Raw genomic sequence first — 27,174 nt, forward strand, 5'->3', positions numbered from 1 at the left:
AATGCCCGGTGGAGTGGGAATTGAAACCTTGTTATTGCAATCATGTGAATCCTTTGCTGGCTGACAGTAACATTCATCCAGATTGTGTTATAATAAAGTACTCTCCAGGATGTGCTGGGTATTGTCTTATATGTGCAACTTCTGCTCAGAGACTGCACATAATGTATGATCTAAAGACAATAACAAAGCAAGGTGGTATTGACCAAAAGAATGTGGGTTTTTTTGTACTTATTGATGTTTTAGTATGCAGGCTGACATATTGTACATACTATAAAAAAGGAGATTTATGATTCTTTTGAGTCTTCTGTAGTGATCACATGTACCATGTCCAAGCTACTGCTGTATATCAGTTATCCCCTATACCAAGATTGGGTTTCTGAATGCCAGTGAATGTGAGTGTAGTGCTCATATGTCTAAGTGACATAGAAATACCACATACCATCTCAGTCATAGATAGCAACAGCTCCATAACAACGTGTTACATACAAAATGCAACTTTATTAACCTTCATGCCTCCATTCATATTAATATACATGTATATTTTTGAACTTATTTTAATTTCACAGCTCCATCCATATGAAAATACAGAGAAAAAAGGCAAAACACTGACTGGATACTTAAACAACTCTTGGAGAAAAGAAAAGCGTAACAGAAAAGGACACCTGTTCTTAAAATTTTGAAAAATATCAGGACTAAAAATTTCTTTTACAGATGTGAAACTCCATGAGCAGAATCTCCCTTTTGAAGCAATGCTGAGCAATATCACAATTTTTTTTAACGGTAAGAATGAAAAGATCTGAATATATTTACACTACACTCACTTTACATAAATACAGGAACAACGATTACTGTACGCAATATCAGCAAACTTGAAACATAGGCATTGGCTTCACTACTTAAATCTTCAAAACCAGGAAAGGAAATCAAAAGCAGATGTTACACAGAAAGTAAAATAGATATTGAACTGAGAAGCTTAACATCAGTACTCATTAACAAAGGCGTCAGTCTACAGCTGGAATCCTGATCACAGTGTTTTCCTGTGAGTAAGATTCCTCATTATATTCCACGGAACCGCAATGTTGAATTAATATGATGAAGCTGAAACATCAAGAGGCCTTTGTAACTCAGTTTTGTTCCCCTTAGAGGAAGTGACTTATTGCAAGCAAAGTAATAATGCATGCTATAAACAGCGTGTGAAAATGTTATGGGAGAATGCTGCATTTGACACAATGGCATAAGGCTCAGTGCGAAAACAAAGTTAAACATTAGAGGTCCAACTTGCATAATGTTGTCTGTGCTTTTTCCAAAATTCAGGTTTCTCATTTGAATTTTATTAATTTGAGCACACGTGTTGAAATCGAAACTCTGCACAGAGCAGATTATATTACAAGTTTGTGATATGAGGCACTATTTCATTATTATTGCATAACTTTGACCCTGGTTACCGTTACAAAATTATGCTTTAAAATGAGGAAAGAGATGCTGAAGGGAAATACAATACACCCTGTCCTGTGGAGACACCATCTTCAAGTCTAATTGAGCTTTTAAAAAAAAATGTTGGTTTAAGGCATGCAAAGTCATATACTGAATATGCAAGTACATGTGTTCTTGATATGTGCTTGATCAATATAATTTTTAGTCCAGGTAAAGCAAAATAGCAACACAGGGAATCGAGTACCTTAATATAATCAATGTACTGTATATAAATAATTTGTTAATTATAGCAAACACTGATTCAGCCTTGGGAAAAAACTGATTTGATCATTATCTTACCTAACCATAAACTAAAAAGAGCAAACTGTATGACATCGCATATGATAATTTACATATGATGAATACCATTAGCCCCGTTTTACTGTATATCAAATTAGATAAATTACAGTCTCTGAAAAAGACTTTACATGTATAAATGTATTTCCTGCATCTACTAATCAAAAGCCCTATTTTTCCAATGTATATACAGGCTGTAGAACTTTGTAATAACTTTTATCTTCACTATCACATATATTACAACATTTAAAAAGATCCTTTTTACAGAAAAAAAGTTATATGCAATAACGAAGTGCCCCTCAATCATAAAATGTTCTTATACATATCAATGATAAAATATGATGATGATTATTTGTTTATAAATTGACATCTGAAATAAAATTATTTGAAAATCATACTAATAAACAAACAAGGTGCAGATATGCTTTTGCAAAAAAAAAAAAAAGAAAAAAAAGAAAAAAGATAATACAACCGGGCATAATGACATGTGCACAAACAATATACATCAGTAATGATAACATGTTGTTATCATTATCCATTACACCAAAACGAGTGACACATAATGGTGCATGTGTGGAAATGACTTCCTGGATTTGGCTACTTACTGAGAGTGAGGAGGCTGTATACAAGTGTGCATGTGTGTGCATGTGCAGTGTGTATTATGTGTATGAGAGTATGGTTTTCAAGGTGCTATTATCAAAAAGGTTACCATTTCCTTTTACTGGCTTCAGTCCAAGAAATGCATTTAGCAAGTGCTATCAAATGATATGGGTTGCCCTGATGCTCTAGGGTTTATGTCTGCAGCTCTTACACAGGAAGAGAAAATAATTCAATATATAAATGTCTTTTAATATAACTATAAAATTTTTAAAATAAAGTTCCTGGATAATGCTAAGTGATTTTCTTTTAGGGATATTCCTGTTAGCCAATAACTGCATCTTCTAAAATGTAACCTTACTGCATATACAGGACCACTGCTTACACATGTATATACATATACTGTATAGTACTTGTACACCTTTGTATGTATGTGTGCACATGTGTGAATCCTCAATTTTTCAGCATTTGTAGAACCAAATCTCAGGTAAATTAGATAATAATCTTAACATATATCTGGTCTGAGGTGAGAATGTTTCAAGTGACTTTCTGTATTTGAGATACAAAAAAGGAAAAACAAAAAAAGAGGAAAAGGAGCAAATCACAAACTGCTTGCAGGTTCAAAACAAGACACACATCAAACTAGAGCTTTGTGCTGGAGCTACAAATCAGCCAGTAACAGAAGGGGTTGTGTTACAGAGTGAGGAGATGGCCCAACAAGAAACTTCTCTGCAACGGGCGAACCCTTAGATATTGACATCAGCAAACCGAACAAAGAGGAGGTTGGCGTTCCTTCTTATCAGTTTGTTCAAAATGTATTGCTCTTCTACAGTACATTGTACATTAGATACCACAATGTCCCTGCAACACGGCAGCCGGTGTCAACGTCAGCTTCTAGTCAAGTGCCGCTGTGCAAAACTACAATGCAGATACCTTTCTAAACCAGCTGAGAAAACAGAGCTGAATAGTAAAACAGACAGAATGAAAGCATGAGTCTGTAAGGTGCCTCTTTTTTCACATACTGGAAATCTCCTCTGATTGTTTTAAAGTTCACTGTACATGAGGGGTTGTATTTTTCTGTGTCAAACATAAGCAAAGCAGGCAATTAAAAAAAGAAAAAAAGCAAGAGTCAAAAACAAAACATCATATTGAAAGTATATTAATCCTTTAAGATTGCACTTTACTGATTGCTAATCACAGCACAAAATCCACCAAAGAATTTTTTTTTTTTTAAAGAAAATGCTTTCAAGAGGCTCAACATAAAAGATAGCACTGATGAGATTTGGGGTAATCCGGCCCTGTAATAGGGTAATCAATGGTGAGTTCCTTTGCTGGTGTGATGATATGCATGCCCAGTTTCCACTGTTTGAAAAAACAAAAAAAAACAATGAACAGCTGAAACTAGATGTGTTGATGAGGTGGATCCATCCTGGTTGTGGTTACTTGAATCAATCCCATTAATGTTTGCTGGCTATGGGATAGGTCAAAGTCCAGCCCTCTTTCAGCTTCAACATAGGATGCCTCGGATTTAACAGCAGGCTCCGGCAGGCAAAGGAAACCATACGTGGTGAAACAGTTCCCTCTGCTGGTAACAAATTACAAACAGGGAGGCACGGTGCAACAATACTGCCTGTAGCTCCAACTAAGCCCAAGTCCTTTCCTGTGGTCCATTCCAGGTCCTCTCTCTGCTTCAACAGAGCTCATACAGGAAATCCATTCCACAAAATGGGGTCTTTCACATTATGAATGCTGGAAAAGCAGCGATTTGAACAATAATGAAAAGAAAAGATACCAAAAGAGACAGTTGCGATTGCATTATTTTTTTTCTTTTGTCCAAATGAAGAGTGCGAATTAATCTTAAAAATCTAAGAGAAATATTTACGAACAGTGCTGTAAAAGACAGTTCCCTATTATACTCCGAACAATGACAATAAAAGATCCTGCCGTCTATTCCTTCCAACCCACTGAGGATCCAGAAGTGACCCTGTTTTGTGCTCCACAAGCTCTGTGCACCTCTTCATCTTCTCTCCTTACAACAGATGAGAGTGTGTATGTGTGAGAATGTATGTGCATGTCCAGGCCAGCTGAATAACATTCACAGGGAGATCCCGCTCCCCCGGCTGCCTGTGTAGGTGTGTCTGTTCCACTGATCTTTCTTTCCTTATCCCTCCGTGTGATTCACACCAGCATATGTCTCCGTCGGTGCAGGGCCAAGTGGTCAGATCTGGAGAAGCTGCGGTCACAGTCTGCACACTTGAAAGGTTTGACCCCCGTGTGTTTTCTGTAATGCCTCGTCAGCTCATCAGAACGAGCGAACTTCCACGTGCAGCCGTCCCAGGTGCATTTGTATGGCTTTTCCCCTGGAGAGGAAGACAGCGCAAGGTCAATAGATGGTAGATCACATTGTCAGTGCTGTCACTGGCTCATTTACATATTCACAATAACACAGCCAGTGGCCATACGTCGGCCTCGATACAAATGATAATAAGATGTCCAAGTAATAACAGGCTGTCCCCTCAAAAAGCCAGCACCTTTAAGGTAAACCTAATGTCTATGCACCATAATGCAATGAAAGAATAATTATAATTATAAGGAGTTATGGAAATATATGAATATTTTAAAACAAATACATCATGCATATAAGATAAGATAAGATAAGATAAGATAAGATAAGATAAGATAAGATAAGATAAGATAAGATAAGATAAGATAAGATAAGATAAGATATGTCTTTATTAGTCCCACAAGGGGAAATTCCAGATTTACAGCAGCAAAGCACAAAAGCATATAAGAGCAAAAGAAGTGCAAAATCAAAAATAAAGACAAAAAATAAAAAAATAAAAAAAAGCTATATAGACTATTTACAGCTGTGCACATGCTGATCATACTACAGGTTGGATAGAGAATATTTTGGGATATTTTGCATTTTGGGGTGTGTTTGGAAGATTCGAGGCTTCCAGTAATTTTCGCTCATTTCCTTAAGAGGTGCATGCAGTTTTATAGGTAAATTGAATAATATAAGACTTAAAAGTTAATTGGGTTTTGCCATCCATCATAATAAATAAGTCTGAATTAGTGAATAATTGTGTAATAATGTTTAGTATATTTCACTGGATGCATTTCCTGTGGGATCATTTATGCATTGCTTATACAATGTCACGATAAATGTCATTACATTTATTTCCATTCCTGCCCATGCCATCAAGGAAGAAAAGAAAATCCATCACACTGTTACATTATGTCTTCTCCACCATGTACCAATGGGTGATTCTTAAATAGAGATTCTCAATGGGATTAATGTCTGCACTCTGTGGTGCCCAATCCATATATAAAAATGATGTTTAATGCTCTGTGAACCATTCTTTGACTCTTGTGAATGTTGGTATCGGCGTCTTTTATTGTCTGTGTCATTAGTGCCTAGTCATTCAGTATATTCAGGATCAGCTGACTTAATTTTTGGACATGTAACGTTACTGAACGGAGACCTGACCAACTGAAGCATTGTCAGATCATAACATTGCTCCCACAGGCTTGTACTGTAGGCACTAGGCATGATGGGTAACCACTTCGGCCTCCTCTGTTCTCACCCTGATGCGCAATTACTCTGGAACAGGGTCAATTTGGACTCATCAAACCACATGACCTTTTTTCATTTTAAATACATTATTTACTGCTGTAATTATCCAATGGAGGAATCTGAACTATTTCTTTCTATCCAGGTGGTGACTTTTTTTGGCCGAGTTGTGTATTACACTACTGGTATTCCTATTATTTCCTAATAAAGAGAATCTGAAATAAATGACTTTTTTTATGTGAAATGTGAAACACAAACATGCCATAATGACTGATTTTATTTTTTGTTTAGGAGAGTTTAAGACCGAGTTGGGACACAGTGTAATACACTGGTATTCATGCTTGTAATTTCTCTTTGTCATTTTTATATACTGAGCTGTTAAACTGAGATAACACTGAGCAAATAATTTGTGACTTCTCAATTTGACTTGAGTTCCTCTTTGCTGTTTTTGTTCTACTACAGTTTGAGTTGGACTGCGGTCAACAAGTAATATTATAGGTCTATTTGAGTCACAAAACATCCTATAATTAAAATGAAGCATAAGAAATGCCTTAACACAACATTGCTTATTCATAGAATCTGAAAACATGATGTGTTAAGAGCGACCACGAATAATGATTTAATACTAATACTGCTAATATGTTCAAATAAAACATTATGAAGCTTGTCAGATGTGTTCAGCAACCTTTTTTGTAGGATAGTGTATGCATTTTAATGTAATTTGTATTGATAATGTATGTACAGCCTCAGATCAGAAAAAGCTGGGACAATTGTGAAAATGCAAGTTAAATCTACTCTTACTTATATTTCATTGTAGACAGTATGAACACAATATATTTCATGTTTGCTACAGCTAATAATGACTTAAAACTAAATCACATAAGAATATTATTAAGAACTGGTGATGACCATGATTTGGACTAAAACTAGCTTTAAAATCTAGTTCTTTAAGAGCAAAGACAGGCTGAGGATCACCAGTTTGTCAACACATACCAGACAAAATTAATTAAAAATATATAATAATAATAATAATAGTAATAGTAATAATATTAATAGTAATAACAATAATAATAATAATAATAATAATAATAATAATAATAATAATAATAATAATAGAATTAAAAGATTCAAACAATCTGAGTTTCTTTTAGTGCATAAAGGACACGGGTGCAAACTCACAATGATCCTCAATGATCCTGCACATGACACCATATCACAAACTGTCATTGAGCTATAGCTGATAGAACCACATGGACTCAGGATTACTGAGACAAACCTGTGTAAAGCGCTACAATACAGCGACAAAATCAATTTCAAACTTTTCTGAGCCGAAAAGAAGCCTCAAGTGTGTCTAGAACAATCATTGATTTCTCTGAGCTCTGAAGCATCACTTATGGACCAGTGTATACTATGTCCTCCAGACCAAAGACCAATGCAAGTATCGACATCAGCAAGTCCAGAAGCCAGGGTCTGTCGTGGTCTGGGGTTGTGTCAGTGTGTTGAGCAAAGGTCATTTGCACTTTGGTGAAACATGATTAATGTTGAAAATATATTGATATTTTGGAGCAATGTATGCCCTCTTTATAACAACTTTTCCCAGGGTTGGCCATGCATATTTTAATAAAATTATGCAAAATAATGCACATTCTGCACACATCATCAAGGCATGGCTAAGTAGGAAAAGGGTGCATGTGCTGGACTGGCCTAATGCAGTCCCTGGGTTGAGGGATAATGTGTGGTAATAAATATTCCATACTACTGCATATTGTAAGGTTTGAGTGCAGAAAGAGTGGGACAAAAAAAGTTTCTTTCTTTAGTGTTTTCTGTCCCTAAATGTCCTTTAACTACTTTATATCCCCAAGTATTTTTGGGATAGTGATTTAAGTTGTTTATACCAAAAAAGCAATTAATTTTATGAGGTGAAATGTCAAAAGATGTTTAATTACTGTTTTCTGCTTTAATTTATCATACCACCCCAACTTTTTTCTGATTCAAGATAGCAAAGATATTTATAACTACAGACTTTTGAGAAAATATACCAAATATTAGGCTTCTTTGAGTGTCATGATTTTAGCAAAGCTTATAAATGAATTCATGGCGATCATTTTTCTATCCAACTGTGGTATGGGAAAACATTTCTGCATATCACAGATAAAAATAATATCTAATTTAGTAGCTTGGATGTGATCAGAGAATTTTTTTTGGGGGGTGGGGGGGGTGGGGGGGGGTTGTGTCTGGGTATAACAGGCACTTTGTGCACATAATAGATTTTGTTTGAATGTATATAATATTATGAGAACATAAATGTAATCACTGTTGGATAAGTGTAGACAGATACATTTACAGTGTATAAGTACATATACTTAATGTCACTAACCTGTATGTGTCCTCCGGTGGGCTTTTAAGTGGGAGCTTTTAGTGTACACCTTATTGCAGCCCTCGAAGTCACATCTGTGGATTCTTCTTTTTTTAGAATCTGGTGACTCCGACCTCCGGGGGCGACGTATGCTGTCAATACTGAATGGGGACATGGAACTGCAACAAGATAAAAACACAACAGAGAAAACATTTTACAGACTGTGACAATGACTGAATGATAGTGTTCAGTGACCCTCTCAAATGGCAGGACGGTGTTTTGCCAGCAGATGGCAGTGCAACACAGTTCCACAGCGACTGAGGAAGTATATGAGGTAAGAAAGCTGGTATTCATACTGTTCTCACATTTTCATCAATCAAATGTGGAGACTGTTTTATTTCTCAATGCTGATCAATAACATTAATAACTGTTTAGTTATTTGTTGCATCAGTGCATTTTGGCTTAACATTTCCTCTTCAATAAATAGTCGATATAACTGTAAATTATGTAATTTGTCACCTTAGACTAAAGCCCTGTAGCAAAGAATGCATGTACTTTTGTATTCTTGACAGACAGGTCAGTACTCATGGATTATCAGACTTCAGAACTGCATAATGTCTTTGAATAGATTTGCTCTAAACAAACACTCAAGAAAAGCAATACAGGAAGTAATAAAATGAGGGTAGGGGTGTAAAAAAAAAAAGGTCAAATACCTCAACAGTGACAGTCAACACTGAAGTGGTGAGTATGTTTCATAGACAAATAAATGGACGCTGCACATAGAGCAAACTGGCAAGAAAAAAGCTGCCATAAAAAACATAAAACAAGAACATCTCTGTTTGCTAAAAGGGAGGAGTAATATCTGTGGAATATATTTAACAGGGCTCTGTCAGGAGTGGTGGAACACACATACTTTTCTTTCGCGTACGAATCTCCACTGTGGATACTGCAAAACAGGTACGAAGGTGAAGGAGGAGAAGGAAAGGAGGTAGAATGAGAAAGAACAGGCTTGAGCAACGTTAGAGGGAATTCAAAGAGGATCTGGGTCTGCCAGACAAGCCTTCCACTGAACTGTCTCCACCATGCACAACCCACTTCCTGTCTCTCTGCCTCTCACCAAAGCATGATTTGTCAAATACAGGCTTGGATAAACACGTACTATCTAAACAAAAACACTAACAGCAAAAAAAAACAAAAAACCACACACACACACACATACATACAGATCACCTGTTGCTCTTGGATTATTGCCAAACTGAAGCTGTACAGGAAATGAGCACATGGGTCAGATATGAAGTGAACTCCAACTCCCCTCTCATTTTCTCTCTCCTTCTCACTCTTGCTCTGCAGCGTGTCTCTAAGTTCTGAAAATATCACTCTGCATTGTGACGCAAAACAGACCAATTTAACAAAAAGGTGTCTTCATGATGCTACGTGGAAAATGCATGTTATATTAGAAGTAAGTGAAGGGATTATGAGGCTGTTAACTTGTCTGACTGACATCCAGGATCTGTTGTGGCCTGTGTGTCGAGGGGAGCGAAGAGGAGACTGAGGATTTATAGTGGAAACACTGTGAGTTCAGACATCTATCTAGATGAAGCGGATGTTTACATTCTGACTTCATCCATAAAGCCACTCGATGATATAATTTAGGAAGGTCTGAATACAACAGCCTCTAAGACAAAGAATGAACAACTCATAAAATGCAGTACAAAGGTTCTTACACTGATGGGGATAATTCCATCAACACATTTTTCTTTTTTTTTTTCCCAGATGAGCATAAGAAGTTAAGTAACGTACTTCTATAGACAGAAGCAGCAATAGAACATATTCTAACCACCTTAAAAGAGTGAAGTTAGTTGTCAAAGTAGCCTGGTAGTTCTGATATGAACATAAATGGACATAATGGCTTCAGGAAAGCACTGTCTGACAAAAACACAAAGTAGTGAAAATGTTCTAAATACAGGCTACACATAAACTGACTTTTTAGGTGGCTAAAATACGTTACACTGCTATCAACATCCATAGCAAGACATTATTTAGCTCTTTGACTTGTCAAAATCGGAGAAGTGGTGACTGTGGACGAGTACCTCTTACAACCCCAAAGTAAAAACAGACTATTAGACTGTTCAAATTAATTTGCATGTGGCACATACTGGTGTATAATCTGTATATTCCATCGTCTAAAACCATTTTTATAAGGTGAAAATGCATTAAATAAAGACAAGAAGAATGATTAAAATAGAAAATATTGACACAAACAGAGTAAAATAAAGAAATATAGCATAGAAATAGAATAATATAGTAGAGGAAGATGTATAGTAACATAATCAGAGCTCTCAATTTATCTATTAACCATCTTAGTTCACAAACAATGTAACTATACTACCAGTCTTGAGTTGCCTTTCTTAGTTTTGCAGGCCTGTTTTATGTTGATGTACACAGAAGAGGACAACAGCCCCCAACCATGTCCAGCCTGTGCCATTAAACCGATCAGGTTGGACATAGCTGACAAAATCAGCCCCTCCCCCCCCCTCCCACACACACACACACACACACACACACACACACAGCTCACACTCAAGGTATAAAAGTTTTCTTGTGTGGAGATATTGCATAAAAAAAAAGATTTAGTGGTTGCACAATGAGCTTTTCTAAACTGAATAAGTTTGCACATAAATTTGAAAAACATTGAAAATATCTTTCAAGTAGATATTTATCACCGCAAATCCTGTGGTATGTGTCATAACTGTTGTATAAGAATCAATGCGTCTTTGTTTCTCATGTGAACCCAGCGGCAAACTCATAGTGCTTTGAACCCTGTGTCACAGCTCTATTTTACAGTAGCGATGTGAATGCGTATGTTTGTGTCTCCCAAAACAGCAAAGAGAAATAGGAAGTTGAGCTGAGAAAGATTTCAAACAGAGCTGACCTCTGTTCAAGTTCCTTTGTTTTTGCTTTTTTCAAGCCTCCTTATCCGCTCCTTTCCATAAGAATGACAGAAAAACTATACAACAGAAAGTGTGTGTCCACATGTGTGTGTGTGTATCTGTGTTACCTGTGTCACAGGGGTTTCCCACCATGGAAAAATACAATACAGTTTGCATGTTTTTTTCTGACTACTCATAGGAAGCCGGATCATAACAACTAGCTCTCAGCACAGCAACAACACTACATGGTTTTTATACCAGACCTGATTGTGGATTTATAAAGAAAACAGGATGGGGAGAGTGTGAGACTGAATGTGTGTGTGCTGGACAAGAGCCCACTGGGCATTCCTGTACCTGTCTGAGAATACTACCCCTCATCTCACCTCCCTCTACTTTCCTCCCTTCCCTCCACCTGCTCTACTCTGTGGCCCCCAGGTCTTTGGGGACCAGCCAGACTTCAGCAGAGACAACCCTTCCAACACAAACCCCTGCCCCCCAACACACACACACACACACACACAAACACAGACACTAATGCATACACACCTTCTACCCCTCTGCTCTCTTTCTCTGTCTCGCTCTCGTTTTCACTCATGCTCTCCCACAAAAGCCCATGCAGCGGTCCCCAGGGAAACACATGAATATGGAAGAGGCTGCCCAAGAAGCACATGACACACTCCCTCTCTCCCTCTCTCTCTCTCACCCTCTCCCTTCACTCATTTATTTATATATGGATACCTGGAATGGATGCTGCAGGCACTCCCATCCTCCGCCCTTACACCTCTCTTCACTAGTGCTCTCTAGGTGGCTGCTTGTGTACATGTAGATACCAAATTACATAAAGCAGCTCCTTCTATGCTCGCAGTGTACACATTTAAATGAAAAGAAATACAAGAGCACAACAACACAACAGACTGATATGTTTCAAAGTAGTGCTGCCGGCTTCTGTTCCAGTGCAGATGTCCATAGAGCACATTTGCTGTGTCAATACAGAATGCACAGTCTTCCTCTATGTGGCCAAACCGGCGTGTAACTCAAGAAGACTACAGACTGCTTTGTTTTTCACAGACAAACATGTAAGTCTGTGTTCCTGTTGACAATGGCTGACCTCCTTCTGGAACCAGCTGTTCTGTCCACTGTGCAGAAACACGTGCATGCATACAGTACAAACACACATACACCCAAGGATTAATACCTACAGACGTGCACACATACTTTTTCACACGCAGTCACATACACATTACACAAACAGGAGCACAGTTTCCACATAGCACAGTCTGCACTTTGCACACAGAGAAGTGAGTGTGTGGGCTGGCCCTGGCAGGGCATTGCTAAGCCTGGCTGGTGATTTATCTCCATAGTGAAAGCTTGGGCAGTGAAAGGTTGGGTCCTGCCAACCTCTGTTCTCCTCTGACCACCCGGTGCCCACGTGTGGCACTCAGGGGCACGCCTGTCCCTTTCAATAACCTACACTGAAACCTTAGTCCTCTAGTCTGTGGTTGTGTGTATGTCTGCCCTGAAATATAGTAACCTGGCTTGTATCAGTGCAATAAGCACACTAACATACAATTTTTACCACAATGGGTTTCACTGAGCTACAATAATAATGCACTGACTTTCATTATTATAGATATTCACAGAGCCAGCAGTGCACAAACAAAAACACAGTGTCTTGTACACAATGTCAAAGCCATAAACTGGACTATTTCCACAAAAACACAGCCAGTTGGTGCTGAGCTACTATCAGGCTCAGGCTTGTTAGTGTTGGTACATTATTAGCAGGATTCTCACAGAGTCCTGGAATACTTTCCTTACAGTTAGTCTAAATAACAGTCCTGTGGGCATTAACTTGAGTCTGGCCAGGCTGCTCGTTATGACTGTTCTGGGTTTATGGGCGACAGAGGAGGAGGCCACGGCTGAGCCAAATGTCTCTCTGCATATGATTTCCTACTTCTGATCGGGATACTGTAAGCCGTCATCCACTGGAGAGTGAAGTTTTTGTTTTTTTTTTCATTCAACACAGATGGACTGGCACTACAGGAGTTGTGATGTCTGTAGGCAGAACAGGGCATAAAGTATGTTTGAGCCATATGTATACAGGCTACAGATGCTCACCCACGCAGATACATCCAAATGTGGAAGAGCATTTGCAAACCCACACACAAATGCACATTATATTGTCTTGTACTAGGTTAATATGTAAATGATGCTCTTATCTAGGATGATTTACAAAAAGCAATGTCAGAGTAAACTATTAGGACCTCTGTACCCCAAACTGTGATGCCTGTGCTAAATTTGAGCAATAAGTTTTAACTCTTTATAAAACTATATTTTTTTTAATATTTTAAATAAAAAATAAATAGGAGAAAAATATTTTAAAAGTAATACTATTATGGATCATATCCACATTTACAAACCCACACACAAATGCACATTACATTGTCTTGTTCTAGGTTAATATGTAAATGATGCTCTTATCTAGGATGATTTACAAAAAGCAATGTCAGAGTAACCTATTAGGACCTCTGTACCCCAAACTGTAATGCCTGTGTTAAATTTGTGCAATAACTTTTAACTCTTTACAAAACTTTTTTTTTTTTTTTTTTTTTTTTTACTTTTTAAATAAAAAAATAAATAGGAAAAAAAATATTTTAAAAGTAACACTATTATGGACCATATTCATTGTTAGCCTCACACAGACAGATATCTAATCAAGATTAAAAACAAACGTCACTATGTTTCTACCAGATTTGCTATTTTATAGTCATTAATTAATGTTTCTATGTAAATTAAAAAGGTAAAGGAGTTCAACTGAACACTGATGATGCAATTATTTACAATTTGAGTGAATGATAATGCAAAAAAAAAAAAAAAAAAAAGGAGTATGAATGGAGCATGAAGATCAAGGCCTTCATAAGTTTCCTTTGACAAATCTGAGCATAATGAAAAGAAAGGTAACTGTATATATCTTTATTAAGAGGAGCAAATGACACAGTGACATTCATCATTTCTCACACACGTATAGTGATAATAACACTTACTCTTGTACAGCACGGGCTATAGACAGCGCAGTAGAGCCGGTCTCGTTAACACTGTCCAAGGTCACATTTGGCAGGTCATCGTCATCACTGTCACTTTTGATCTGCCTTGGCGACAGGCCGTTGGGGTCTGTGTGTGCTGTGAAGACCGGACACAGACACAGGAGTAAGAAACATGATATTGGAACTGGTGCTGGAAACTTATAAGGGATATCAAATTATGTGTGTTGGAAACAGTTTCTAGTGGTAATGAGGTAATGCATTCATATACTGTTATTTCATCCTTCTTCTTTCAAGGATAATGACGACAAATATCTTCAAAATGGTTTTGCTTGTCAATATGTGAGGTCATTTAAGATACAGGTATACGATATACATATATTCAGTATATGTTTGTATCAAGGAGATAGCCTCGGTGCAGACATTTTTAGTCAGGAGCTGTCATTCAAACAGAAATCTCCACTTAAGGACGGAGCAGCCAAGCATGACACTGTACCCAGCAGTCATACTTCCAGAGGAGCATGCAAATAAGCAGTCACACATCTGCACACCCGCACTCACACATATTCTTTATCAGTCTCATACCGCAGAGATAAGGAGCAGGGTGGAGTGTTTTTTTGGGCCCTTTTGGTTCTCTTTTAACAGTTTGTGGGAATACTTCTGTTTTTGACATTGCACAAAGATTACATGTATGTGTAAGAGTCTGAGTAGTGTGGCTTGTGAGTAAGTATTAAAGGCGGCTGATCATGAACCGTAGCATCCCTGGTTCAGTTCCCAGTCTGAGTAACCTTTGTTGCATGTCATTCCCAACTCTCGCACTCTCTATTTTCCTGTCTCTTAGTGTGGACTACGAAATAAATGCATAAAATTATCCAGAAACAAACCTGTAATGATATAATACAATCATAATGAATAAAAACACTTCTTTTTTTTCTTTATATTTTATGTTTCACGAGTGTATATCTTCTGTTTTCAATCTTTCCTGCACTTTATTTTTGTATTTGCTGCTGTCAGTTGAGAAATTTCTCCATTGTGGGCTCAGTCAAGTCTATCTTATCATATCTTATCTTCATAACATTTTGGTTTGTTACATACTACATGTGACATTTCAAGTGGCACAACATGAATACATGTCAGTAAATGAAAATAAAATTAATGAACAAAATACAACTTAAATACATTACGTCACCTAGATTTACATCAAATAGATTTGGATGGAGGATGAAAACAACAACTACTTAACATCATCATCAAGGATTTTATTATTGTTTTGGATGAGAGCAGCAAAAATTACATAGTGTGTTGCGTCATGATGATCACTTTAAATTTATCAAATTAAACCCATCGAGACATTACAAGTGTTCTGATTATTAGAGAAAAAAGTTTGTCTCTTCAGTCTCACTGAATCGTTATTTTTGCAAAGTAAACAAGATAAAAACACAGTGAAAGTTTGGTTGACCCTTATACTTTTAACCATGACCCATAGCCACGTAATTTAGCTATCTCTGTCTCCTAGGCTGTAAAACAGTCACATCTACTTTAAAAGTTTTGACAACTTCTCCCCAGGTGAGATCACTGATAATATTGCCATAATCTGTGGTTATTCTATCCTTTACAAAAACAGTAGATAACATACAAGAGGAAAGTCAGGACCTGTCAAGCACCCCCTCTCAATGAAAAGTTTGCAATCTCTCTATAATAGTAGATAATTAAAATCATTTAAAAAAAAAAAGAAAATGCAGTGAGGAATTCTGACAGTCACCCTTGATTCTTAGGAGGCAATCATGAAAAACACTGTATGTATCATGGTGTATTTTCCACTGAGTCCCTCAGATACTGTATGCTTTTACAAGCTATCAGGACTTCACCTCTGATACCCTCTCAGCCGAGATTGTGGTCATAATGGATCATAATAAGGGTCTAGCAGTATAAGAGCAGACATGGTGTTATTACAGAGGGGGACACAGAAATAATGCTGTAACTCTGTTGGAGCTTTTGCTTTTTAAAAGGTTTCTAACTGTTGCCGTAGACGAAGACATGCAGAGTGGTCACCAGCTCGCCTACCCTATGGAAAACCTGTAATTAGTTAGAAATGCATCGTGTGTTGGAAAGGGGTATTTTGAGCGAGGGACACAAAGGAGGAGTGGTGGAGAGGTGGGCAGAGCACCGGATTTCTTTCTTTCTCTCCTGTTGTTTCCAGTCAAGCCCTGTTTCCATGGCAACCTTCTGCCGGAGACAGGGAGACAGCAGTGAAAAGAAGGGTGCCCGCCCTCTCTTAAAGAGGATGGCCAACCTGTGTGTGCGCGTGTGCGTGTGGGTGTGCAAATGACTGTGTGTGTGTGAGCGCATTCAAGTGTGTTTGTGTCTGCGTTGAAAGCTTCAGTATGACAGACGTGTGTCACTGTTGTATTTTTACCAAGTCAAACAAGATATCTGAGCTTGACCCTCACACCAAACTTCACAGGGGGATGGTGACTTTGCTGATGTCAACTTATTTTTTCCATTACCAACCTACAGATATAGGTCACACGGTTTAAAATAAGTTCAGATCATATTCATCTTCAACAGAATAATGATCTCATGGTACTCATAGATGTAAAGGACTACATTCACATTACATTAGGGCTCATTACATCCACTAAATTGATAAATGTTGTGTTTGTCCGCTTGTTGCTAACTAATTAGAAATGACTGCATCTGCCACACCTAATGTTCAATATTCATTCTCTCAATTTGCTTTGTGTTTGGTGCCTTCAGTTCTGGGCAGAGCAGATGATCAACTCTGCATTTGTACATGCTTGTGTTTATGTAAGTGCCACCCGCCTTCAATATCCATCCACACCCTCTTATGAAAGTCTTGTTTTTCCTGTCCGTCTTTCCTGTGCTCTCTTTAGGAGCAGACATCCAGAGTTTTAAACGCCCATCTCTGAGGACCACCCCACCCAAGTTGGCCAACTGCATGTCTGAGAATATGCTCTAATTACACATGTTTGCTTGTACGCACATGTACAGTTGTAAGTTAAAGTCCAAGTGAGTCTGTCCATACGGCAGGGAGGGACAAGATGCAACTTCTTTTACAACCAACACTTGCTCTGTGTACAGCTTTGAGTTGGACAGAGACACCTACTGAAGGCTCACTCCCCGTGGTTGGCAGTAAAACCACACCCAAAGGGGAAAAGTAACAGCCAAGCCTAAGCCAGCAAAGTCTATTAATCAACCCCTTACACAAGATGGTTGCATATGGATAGAGGGATAGGTAACTGGTGTGGCATCATTTCCTTTTCAGACCCATCTCTTAAATGTGGACATTATGATTGTGTTTAAAAGAGGCGTAAAGAAATGATTTTCCAGAGGTACATTGATAAATAAACTCCACAAGGTGTTTGCTTGTTATTTTAATATCAACTTTGCAGGGTATGGTGAATGCGTTGTACTACGGATGAGAGACTAAATGTATATGTTTCAAAATTGCTGATAAATTTGGGACAGTGTTGTTTTCAGTAAGTATGGGAAGGTCTGAAGGGGCAGGATTACATAAGTTTATACTTCTTCCTACTCCTTTTTGCTCATGTAAATTTTGAGGCTTAAGACGTTGCAGTTTTAAGTTACTGTCTTGTTTTGTTCTCATTCTCTTGATTCTCATTTATTTGCATTTCTGTTTTTAACTGTCATTTACATGATCGAAATAAAGATATCAATGAATCCATCAAACATTTGTAGTGCTCTTACTCCCTATGTGTTGGTGTTGAAAAGACTTTTATTTTGTAGAGACCTGCCGTGCAAGGGATGTTATGTCATCACACAGTGGATCTATGCTGGATGTTGTGAGCTGCTGTAACATGCACTGTTACCAATAAAGTTAGAATAACTTTCCTTTATTATATTATATATGTATATTATTTATTTATACACATCAGTGATTACTTTTGACTTGGTACACTGATAACACACTGAGTCCCAGTTACACTTTATCTATTAAGGATATATCACATGGTCAAGAGCTATTTTATTCCAACTTTATGGGCAACAATGTATTCAAACTAAATATGCCCAGCAGAGGCTAAAGTGAAAAACAAGTGAAGCTGGCATGCTTAAGACTGTCACATACTTCCCCAAAGCACTGTAACACCATTAGACTTTAAATGCACAGTACGGGAGTTGTACCATTATAGGCCTCTTAATAGTAGTTGGATGGAATTGTGGCGTTGCATCATGGGAGCTGTTTCACCATCAGTGTCATTTTTACAGACAAATTATCACTTATTTCCCATTTCACTGACTGAAATTATTGATTATAGACTGCTCTGAATTTGAACACCTACAAAAACCTTTAATGGATTATATTTTTGTATGCATTTCAGCTGAAGAAGTGTTCTATTTTACACCTTTAATAATTGCTCAGTCACCTTACTTGAGAAAATGATGAAGAAGTTTAGTGCAAATCTAAACTGAACCGTGGAAGTCATATTAATATGCCATACATGCACAGTGTAGAGGCTCACCTTTGCCCTGGCTTTTGGCCTCATCCAGCAGAGGTAGCATGATGGCGTTGTTGAGGCTGGAGGGTGATCGAACAGCAGTGGTGTACATGAGGGGAAGTGACTGTACCACTACTGGGATGCGGTGAACATGGCTGGCCAGCTTCCCTGCTCCCTGCAGGCTCAGAGGGCTGGATGGAGGCGGCGGCACAGAGTGCAGAATGTGCAAATATGGTTGACCTCTCACCCCAGATCCGGGGGCAACCAGAGGACCTGGTGTGAGCACCGAGGAGGCAGAGGTGATAACTGACGGAGAGGAGGAGGAGGATGACGACGATAAAGATGACGGGGAGAAAGCAGATCTGAGAGGGGAGGTTGATGAGGTGGTGGGGGTTGTGGACGAAGATGAGGGACGGGGTTTATTGATTGACAGGTCAACGGGCTCGGTCTGCGTGTGGAAGTGCAGGTCGTGTGCGAGCAGGTCTTCTGGAGGTTCAGGTTTTACTCTGCTGAGGAAGAAGGGGACACCGTCCATCGCAGAATAAGGGCGCACTTTGGGTGACTGTGGGAAAAACAAGGCATTCATATTAGATTTCGATGACAATGAATTATATTTGTCATAGAAATGTCTTAACAATTTACATAGTACACAACAGGAGCAAAACAGAAGAAACAGTCTGCATTTATACTTGTGTTTTGTTTTTTTTGTTTGTTTTTTTCAGAGCTGATACTAAGGATGACTAGTAATTAAATAGACAATAACTGATATACAATGCCAAGACAAAAAAAAAACCTACATCTACTTAAGCAAATAGTTCTAATCCCTCTATATAATTAGTGGATAATTACTACAGTGATTATCATGTTTTAGCTGCAACAAGTTTAACCATACGTGATGTACTGAGTAGCTTCTCATTCCTTAAACATCCATCAGTTTCAGTGACAGGACCATCAGGATGAGAAGAAAAGCAGATGAAGTGATTACCCATCATGCCTAGAACCTACAGTAGGACAGTGTTATGGTCTGGGGTTACTTATGTGTCCATAAAATTAGGTAATCTGACTACCTGAAAATACTGAAAAACCAGGGTTTTCCATCAATAAGCATATTCCAAGAGGACAATGTCAGGATTCATGAGGCTCAAATTGTGAAAGAGAGGTTCAGAGAGCATGAGACAGCACTTTCACACATGGATTGGCCACCACAGAGTTCAGACCCTGAGAATCTCTAATTGAGAATCATCCTATTGGAATGTGATAGAGATGACTTAATGCACAGGTCGCACTCCCCATCATCAGTACAAGATCTAGGTGAATAATAATCCAACTCTTGACAGAAATAAATGCTATGACACTTATTATGACATTGCATAAGAACTGCATGAAATAAACAACACCACTGCAAATGCCTCCCGTCATCAAATTTAAAGGCAGTAAACAATATATTTCACCATTGTGTATGTGTGACTGGTCAAAATTAACAGTGTTGGTGTCAAATATAAAAAGTCTAATACAAAACACTGTTGAAATGCCCTTAAGATTAAATCAAATAACAAAAGCAGAATTCGATAACATTTTTAAAATACATATTGTTTGCTTCCGTATCCTCCTGAGACCAAGTAAGTAAAAGTTTTGGGTTTTTTAACATTACATAATTGCTTTGATCACCACAGTTTGTCAGATAATATTGTTTTTACAATTTTTATTTAATGAAATGTCCCTTGCAGAGGACACTTTTTTTTTTTTTTTTTTTTAAATAAAGCTGTGAAACTCTTGTCCACTACAGAGGACAAATGCATTGTTGGGTCTCAGGAGGATATGGAACTGGAGATACATAAATAAATTCTAGTACAAATAAATATTATATTTATTTTTTTGTCTTTTTTCAGTCTAGACAGCCAATTGCTCATAACATATAACTACTCAGATATTGCTGTGACACCAGAATTATGACTACCGGCTGAGACGAGACTAAAGTTGCATATTTAAATGAATTAATTTTGTTAGTATAAGATAATAGTGTACATAATTATCAGTGTGGGACTCAATAATCAGTCAACCTCTACTGTTTGCTATTCATTTTACTACTAACACTATAAAATGTCTCGTCTACCAATCAGACGGTGAAGTCATCTCTTCAATAATTCAGGTATAGTAATAATTCAGCTTTGACAGCATTAATACCACATGATAGAAATGGAAAGGACCAGTAAATTTCCACATTCATTCATTCCACTCATTTTGCGAAGTCCCCTTGCTTAGTATGATGTCATACACAGATGAAATGCAGGAGTAACGATAGTGTCTCTCACACTCGCCTCCTTTCACCGCCTCCCTTCGCTCACTCTCTCTTCTCTCTTGGCGTGGGTTGTTCTCTCTCTTTTCCTCCTGTTTTCCATCACTCCCACAGAAACGCTGCTCTCTTGGCTCCCCTTGTATCTCTCCTAAATCTCCTTTGTGACGGTGGAAAAACATCATATGGGCTCAATTTCCTGACCGTCTCTCTCTGTCTCTCAGCGATGGGCCTCCTAAGGCCAACGCTGGTGGCTCGCTGTATCCCTCGACACATCTTTCACTTAACACCAAGCAGACTGTAACATAACCGCTCCATCTGTCTGCACAAGTTTCAGGAACCTGTGTACTTGGAAAAGATAATGGAGAACATACAGAGCAGAAAAACAACACTCGCTCTGCTACTTTTTGTTTCACTGGTCCTTCTTTCATTGCACAACCATGACTAGTCTATCAGAATGTCAAATAAACCATGGGATGTAGATATCAAGATTCTTTTTTTTTTTTTTTCTATATGTGGGATGGGTGCTAGAGTGCGTGGTAAGAAATGTTGATCCTCACAGTGAAGCCTTGCAGGAGCCAAGAAAAGCCACGGCAACAGCCACCAGGGAGAGAACACGTACAGATTTTTTTTACTGATAGTATTGAAAACACTCATGAAACTTTAGGTAATAAACAGAAAGTACATCTTCACTATTGTTTTTGAGACTGACATTTCTTTCCCCTTACGCAATGCTGGCTGAAAGTGGATCTGTGGTGAATTACGAATTTTTGTGAGTTGCGTTCATGTGTTTGTGTGTGTGTGTGTGTGTGTGTGTGTGTGTGTTCTTTTATGTAGTAGCCTACTATTTTTACTCCAGACTTGTATACTTGTTTTCAGCCTACAGGAAATGTTACGACCCTGTGAATAAAAAAATGCCTCTCACAGTGAAACTCCTCCTCGGTTGAAAAACAAACCCTACCCCATAAAATACACCCTTTGATGACCCTCTGAACCCTGGTGAGGTTCAGTTTAGGGTCATTGGTGTCAGGTCAAGGTTCACAACACATTATGGTTTACTTCTTAATACCACCCAACAAGCATTTTTAGCAGGATTTTTCATTTGCAGGACTTCATATAAGTAAAAATGCTTTGGAATAATAATAATAACTATTATTTTTTTTTTTTTTAAATCAATACCTTTTTAAGGCTGAGGGTTTTTCTTCATATAATGAAAATTTAAAAAGACTTAAGTTCACACTCATGCCTGTGATATCACACCTCCGTCTCAGGAAGTTTTTTTTCCTAGTTATATAGTTCAATATGATACTCAAAAAACTGGCCATTGGTGATAATTATGGTTATATTTGATGGAAAAACCTTTTAGAGAGGACTCTCAAAGAGCAGCAATAAGTGTTGGGACAACTAGTCACATCTAATAAGCACACATATTCATAATTACTGTATTCAGAAAAGTCAGCAACACAAGACACTTAAAAGAAGGAGTCAGGAGGAAGCTGCACTACCAAATTAGTGCAGATATTAGTGGAGTCATAGTGAGAGGTAATGGTGTAAGCATTTCCTGTGTACTAGTATGAATGAAGTGGCAAGCTCTGGGGCTAAATAATGAAGTGCCAAAAACTGAAGTTCCCTGAATAGTCACTAGAAGTTCAACCTGTTCCAACTATAATTGTCTTCTAAGTAATTAAGGCGTGGCTGCTCTGATTGACAGGTGAGTGAATGTCTGTCTATGTCTTCCATCTGGGTATACACAGCTCCTGAGTCACAGTCAAATCTTCTGTTCACTGAGTGAAATATTTTTCTGATGTACAGCTCTATTTTAATTATGCTTAAGATCGTTTCAATTACAATAACTTGCTTAATTACAATAGCTCTTCTTTAGCATAACTTAGCCACACAAGCTAATGCTAGCATAATTTGCTGTTGATTTATATCATGTGTCTGCTAGCCTGCTAACTAGCCTGATTGGTACTTTTATACATTACATAATTTTGGCATTACTGTATTAAACAACTGTATAATTAATAACTGTATAATTAATATAAAAACATAAAAATCAATAATTTCCCCCTGGGATGAATAAAGTTTTCTGATTCTGATGATTGATTGTATGCGTTAACATTGCATTTAAGATACACACAGTATATAAGAAGTGGATAGAGAAAGCATGATGTCACCCATTGGATTGTGAACACCTGTTTTGTAGCCAGAGTTTATGTTTTTGCCGTCGCTATGTTGGCTATTCATAGCCAGAGGTGATGTTTGAACAAAAGTGGCAGAGTTCAGAGCCTGTTGCAAAGGGTGAATGCTGAGCTAATGCTAAATGCTACCTTACTGACACGGTTAAACAACAAACTTCTTCAAGCATTTATAAGGTAATAAGGTCATGTGATGTTTGTGTTAGTGTAACTTAACCATAGCTACAGCTGAGCTACCTGCCAGGGGAAAAAAATATGTTTTATTCGATAAACAGAGGTTCTGTAATTTATCTTCAGCGGGCGAGCAAGCTGTCATACAGACCCGTCAATCAAAGCCTGACATGGCAGACATCAACCCTGAGACCCTCCTCTTGGAATATGCTTATTGATGGAAAAACCTGGTCTTTCAGTATTTTCAGGTTGTCAACTGACCTCATTTTATGGACACATAAATTATTTAAAGACGCACCATCAAAACACTTATTGGAGAGTTCAGATAAAGAAAATGAGTCCAGAATAGCTCATGGAAGAAATGACTTTTTTAAGAGAATATTAATTGAAGTCCACAGAAGACAGGGCCAGCAGCCATCAGCCATACCCTTCACTTAAGTTAACTAATAATTGCTTGTTAAGAAGCTGGATACGGGACCACTGTTCAGAGTCAGACATGCTCAGACTAGCCCACACACCAGAAGACCCTCACAACAATAAAAGAGATGTCAAGAAAACAGGTGACATACAATAAAGGTAAAAAATTACTCTTTTCATTATCGTTTCTAACGTTTAAATCATCTAAATGCCCCCAGAAATAGAACTAAATACTGTGCATTCTGACCACCCATCGGTCTGAGTGGGAAGGCGTGGATGAAGGGTAAAGCAGTATTCCACATGTGTAACAGCCCTAGTCCACATGTGCAATGGGCTGCATAACACGGAAGTAAACCGGAAACCATTAAGTTCTACATCTGTGCACCCTGTCCATCCTTGTTTAGCACAGTCTATATTTAACCAGAGATCTCTTCCTTAGACTATGCAAGTTCCTCGCTTCTCCCTTGAATTAATCCTTGGTGATAAATCAGCAGTCTTGCGTCAAGCCTTTATCTGAAAAACATTTCAAGATTAATATCTCTTAGTCGCTACTATGTATGTTTGTGAAGCCAAATGTAGTCAGTGCTTCTCTTGGCCAAAATCCTGAAGTGCTTGACGTACTCCTAACACAATCTTTTGCTCATGATCTCTACACTTGTGAAACCTGTATAGGACATAAGTGTCACATACTGCCTGGAGCAGTACTGCCTGAAGGCTTTGAACCATTATATCCACAGAGACTGATGTTGGTCTTTCGAATATCTTGCCTTTCGTAGTACATGCTCTTAAAGGGTGTATGGTTGGCTACATAAGTTATGCACTATTGACAGTTTTTCCTACAAGTAAAATTTGAGAAAAAGAGGAAACAAAAGAAAGCATGTAATGGTCTGACCACAATTGCAGCCTTAATATGCTTTTAAAATATTTAATGGTTCGCAAAACACATATTTCACATCCTTAAAGTACAGATTCACAAATTTGAAGTTATTTTCATTTTTTCATCAGTCATGTTCATACACTGAAAACTATAACTAGAAGAGTTATTTGAGTTCTAGCCCATAATGGGAAGTTTAAGTTTACTTAAGATTGTTGTCCTTTATTACAATAATCTGATTTTGAGACTAAAGTCGTCCAGTTTCTTCAAATGACTTATTACAAATCATCAGGAAAAATTCTGCCCTCATTTTAACCTATGTTCTAGTCATTCCATTCACTTTTAGCTCTGTTTTAGTCTTCACCAACTCTGTGGAAATATATGTGCCTTCAGCATCCAAATACATATTTACGGTTTACCAGAAAGTTACTAAATTTGTCTCTATGCAGGTTTCACAGTAGATTTTTATAGCTTCCCCTTTTTTAGTTACAGGCTTTTCTAATATAAGCACTTTCAGTGGCCAGTAATAATGAAATAGCAATCACCATGAACCGTGTATGACTCTGCCACAGTATATTAACTGTAACATTGTGTGATAATTATATGTATCTCCAAGTTCATCACTACAACTGATCCTTTCATACACAGGACATTCCACAAGTCGTGTGATCCTTAGTAAAAAAAAAAAAAAAATACAGCCTTTCACTTTGTCTATGAGCATTATAAGCTAATGGCACAGTAAATTTAAATGACCATAATTAGCTTCACTGTGTAGTATCAACAGATGTACAATATCAGAGTAAGACCAAGTCACCTCAAAGTCAATTAAAGTTTATCAAGTGACACAGTAATATCACATAAACTAAAATATCAAATTTACAATAAGCCACTCTGAATCATATTATCCATTTTTACTAATAAATTCCACTTTTTTATGCTACTCTTCATTCATAAATGTTCATCTTAGATCCATTGATTACGATCATTACAGTTAGATATTTAACACATTACTAACAACCTGCTAAAATTGGTAAATCCTCTGTGGTTCCTGGTTAAAAATGGGAACAATAGTGTGGAAAGGTCAAAACAGTAGTGTTTCACAAAAATGAAAAACAGAAACTCATTTGCATTTTGAGTTTAGACTCTCCAAAACATCTCAACCAGCACAAATGGAAAACTTAAACCGCCCCCACTTTCGCTTTGACAGATACAAACACACTCCAACCTACACTTACTCACACACATAAAGATATGCTCGACCCGCCTGCCTGCCTCTGTCCTCATGCCATTGTCTTTATTAGGGGATACTGGTTAGCGGGGCAGATTTTCCAGCCCCTTGCGGGTGAATAGTCTAACGAGGCAGACCATTTCCAGCAAGCCCTTGGCCCCCCGCCACCCAAATGAAGACCACATTTCTTCAGCAGCCTAAACTGTCTGTCTGTGTCTGCCGTCTAAAGGGAAGCTCAGTCAGTTAGGGCGAGATTGGATCTCAGAGCACTTCAAAGCCATGTGGGCTGCAATGCTCACATCCTGTCTGTGACTGACATCACTACACGTATTGAAAAAGGCTTCAAAACCCAGATATTAGGTTGGAGCAAAAGAACACAACTCCCAAACCCTTGAGCAACAGCTGAGAACAGGACATCTATAAAGTAACCACCTGCTGTCTCTCTATCAAGTCCTTAGAAGCCGAGGGTCAGATTCAATTCTTATCAACAGCCTAGCACCAGCACAGCCAAACAATTCTCTACAAGAACTAAGATAACCTGATGGGTTATCAGCAACTGGCATTTTTCTAATCCATCATCCACTAATACTCAGCAGTCCTTCTCCACAGAAAATACTTTACTCTTCTCCTACAAAGTGCTTGGTGATATATTGGGGGCAAGCAATTATTGATATGTTATGAATGGAAATCAATAATAACTGAGCATTAATTTATCATGATTACAAATATTAAGTGGCCTGCATCCACTGCAAACACAGCTGTGGCAGCAACACAAAGCCCTTGTAACCTAGCAACAGCTCCTCCACAACAAGACCACTTTATTTCTAGGTATGTCGGACCAGTGTGTACTGACACTGTATTGCAGGCCATAAAAGCCCTGAATGAGGTAACTCCATTATCTCTACATGGGGGATACGCTGAGCATAAAACTTAAAAAAAAAAAAGGATGAATTTTCCTGTTTAACCTATTGAGCAAAACAAAGTGGGCGACAGATGCTGGAATAGAACAGTGTTGTGATATTTAGCTTCTATAATGAATTTCATTAAAGTGATAGAAAGAAATACCAGACATGTTTCAAGAGACGTGTGTAAGAGATACATTAGATAAAGAGATGTGGTGTGACAATATTTACAGAGGAAGAGTTGCTTTATTTGTCCATTTATGTGTATTTGTGTAAAAGAGATAATTCATGTGTTTTGTACAAAAGAGCAAGGGCAAGGGTGGATGAAGGGAAATACGGAGACGTAAA

At 37.9% G+C, this 27,174-nt stretch overlaps 1 protein-coding gene across 2 annotated transcripts in view; it reads right to left on the minus strand.

Moving 5' to 3' along the window:
• Positions 1-478: 478 nt before the first annotated feature.
• The window catches only part of klf12b (Kruppel like factor 12b), a 41,803-nt gene continuing 15,107 nt past the window's right edge, over positions 479-27,174 (minus strand). For both annotated transcript variants that reach the window (XM_030125218.1, XM_030125219.1), the window contains exons 3-6: positions 18,768-19,305; positions 14,269-14,404; positions 8,319-8,476; positions 479-4,727 (exon numbers count right to left, since the gene is read on the minus strand). In XM_030125218.1, the coding sequence (XP_029981078.1) occupies positions 4,546-4,727; positions 8,319-8,476; positions 14,269-14,404; positions 18,768-19,305 (1,014 nt within the window). In that variant the 3' untranslated portion in view covers positions 479-4,545. The remainder of the gene's footprint in view (positions 4,728-8,318; positions 8,477-14,268; positions 14,405-18,767; positions 19,306-27,174) is intronic.

Source organism: Sphaeramia orbicularis, chromosome 21 (assembly GCF_902148855.1).
Source record: "Sphaeramia orbicularis chromosome 21, fSphaOr1.1, whole genome shotgun sequence".
Classification (NCBI taxonomy): Eukaryota; Metazoa; Chordata; class Actinopteri; order Kurtiformes; family Apogonidae; genus Sphaeramia; species Sphaeramia orbicularis.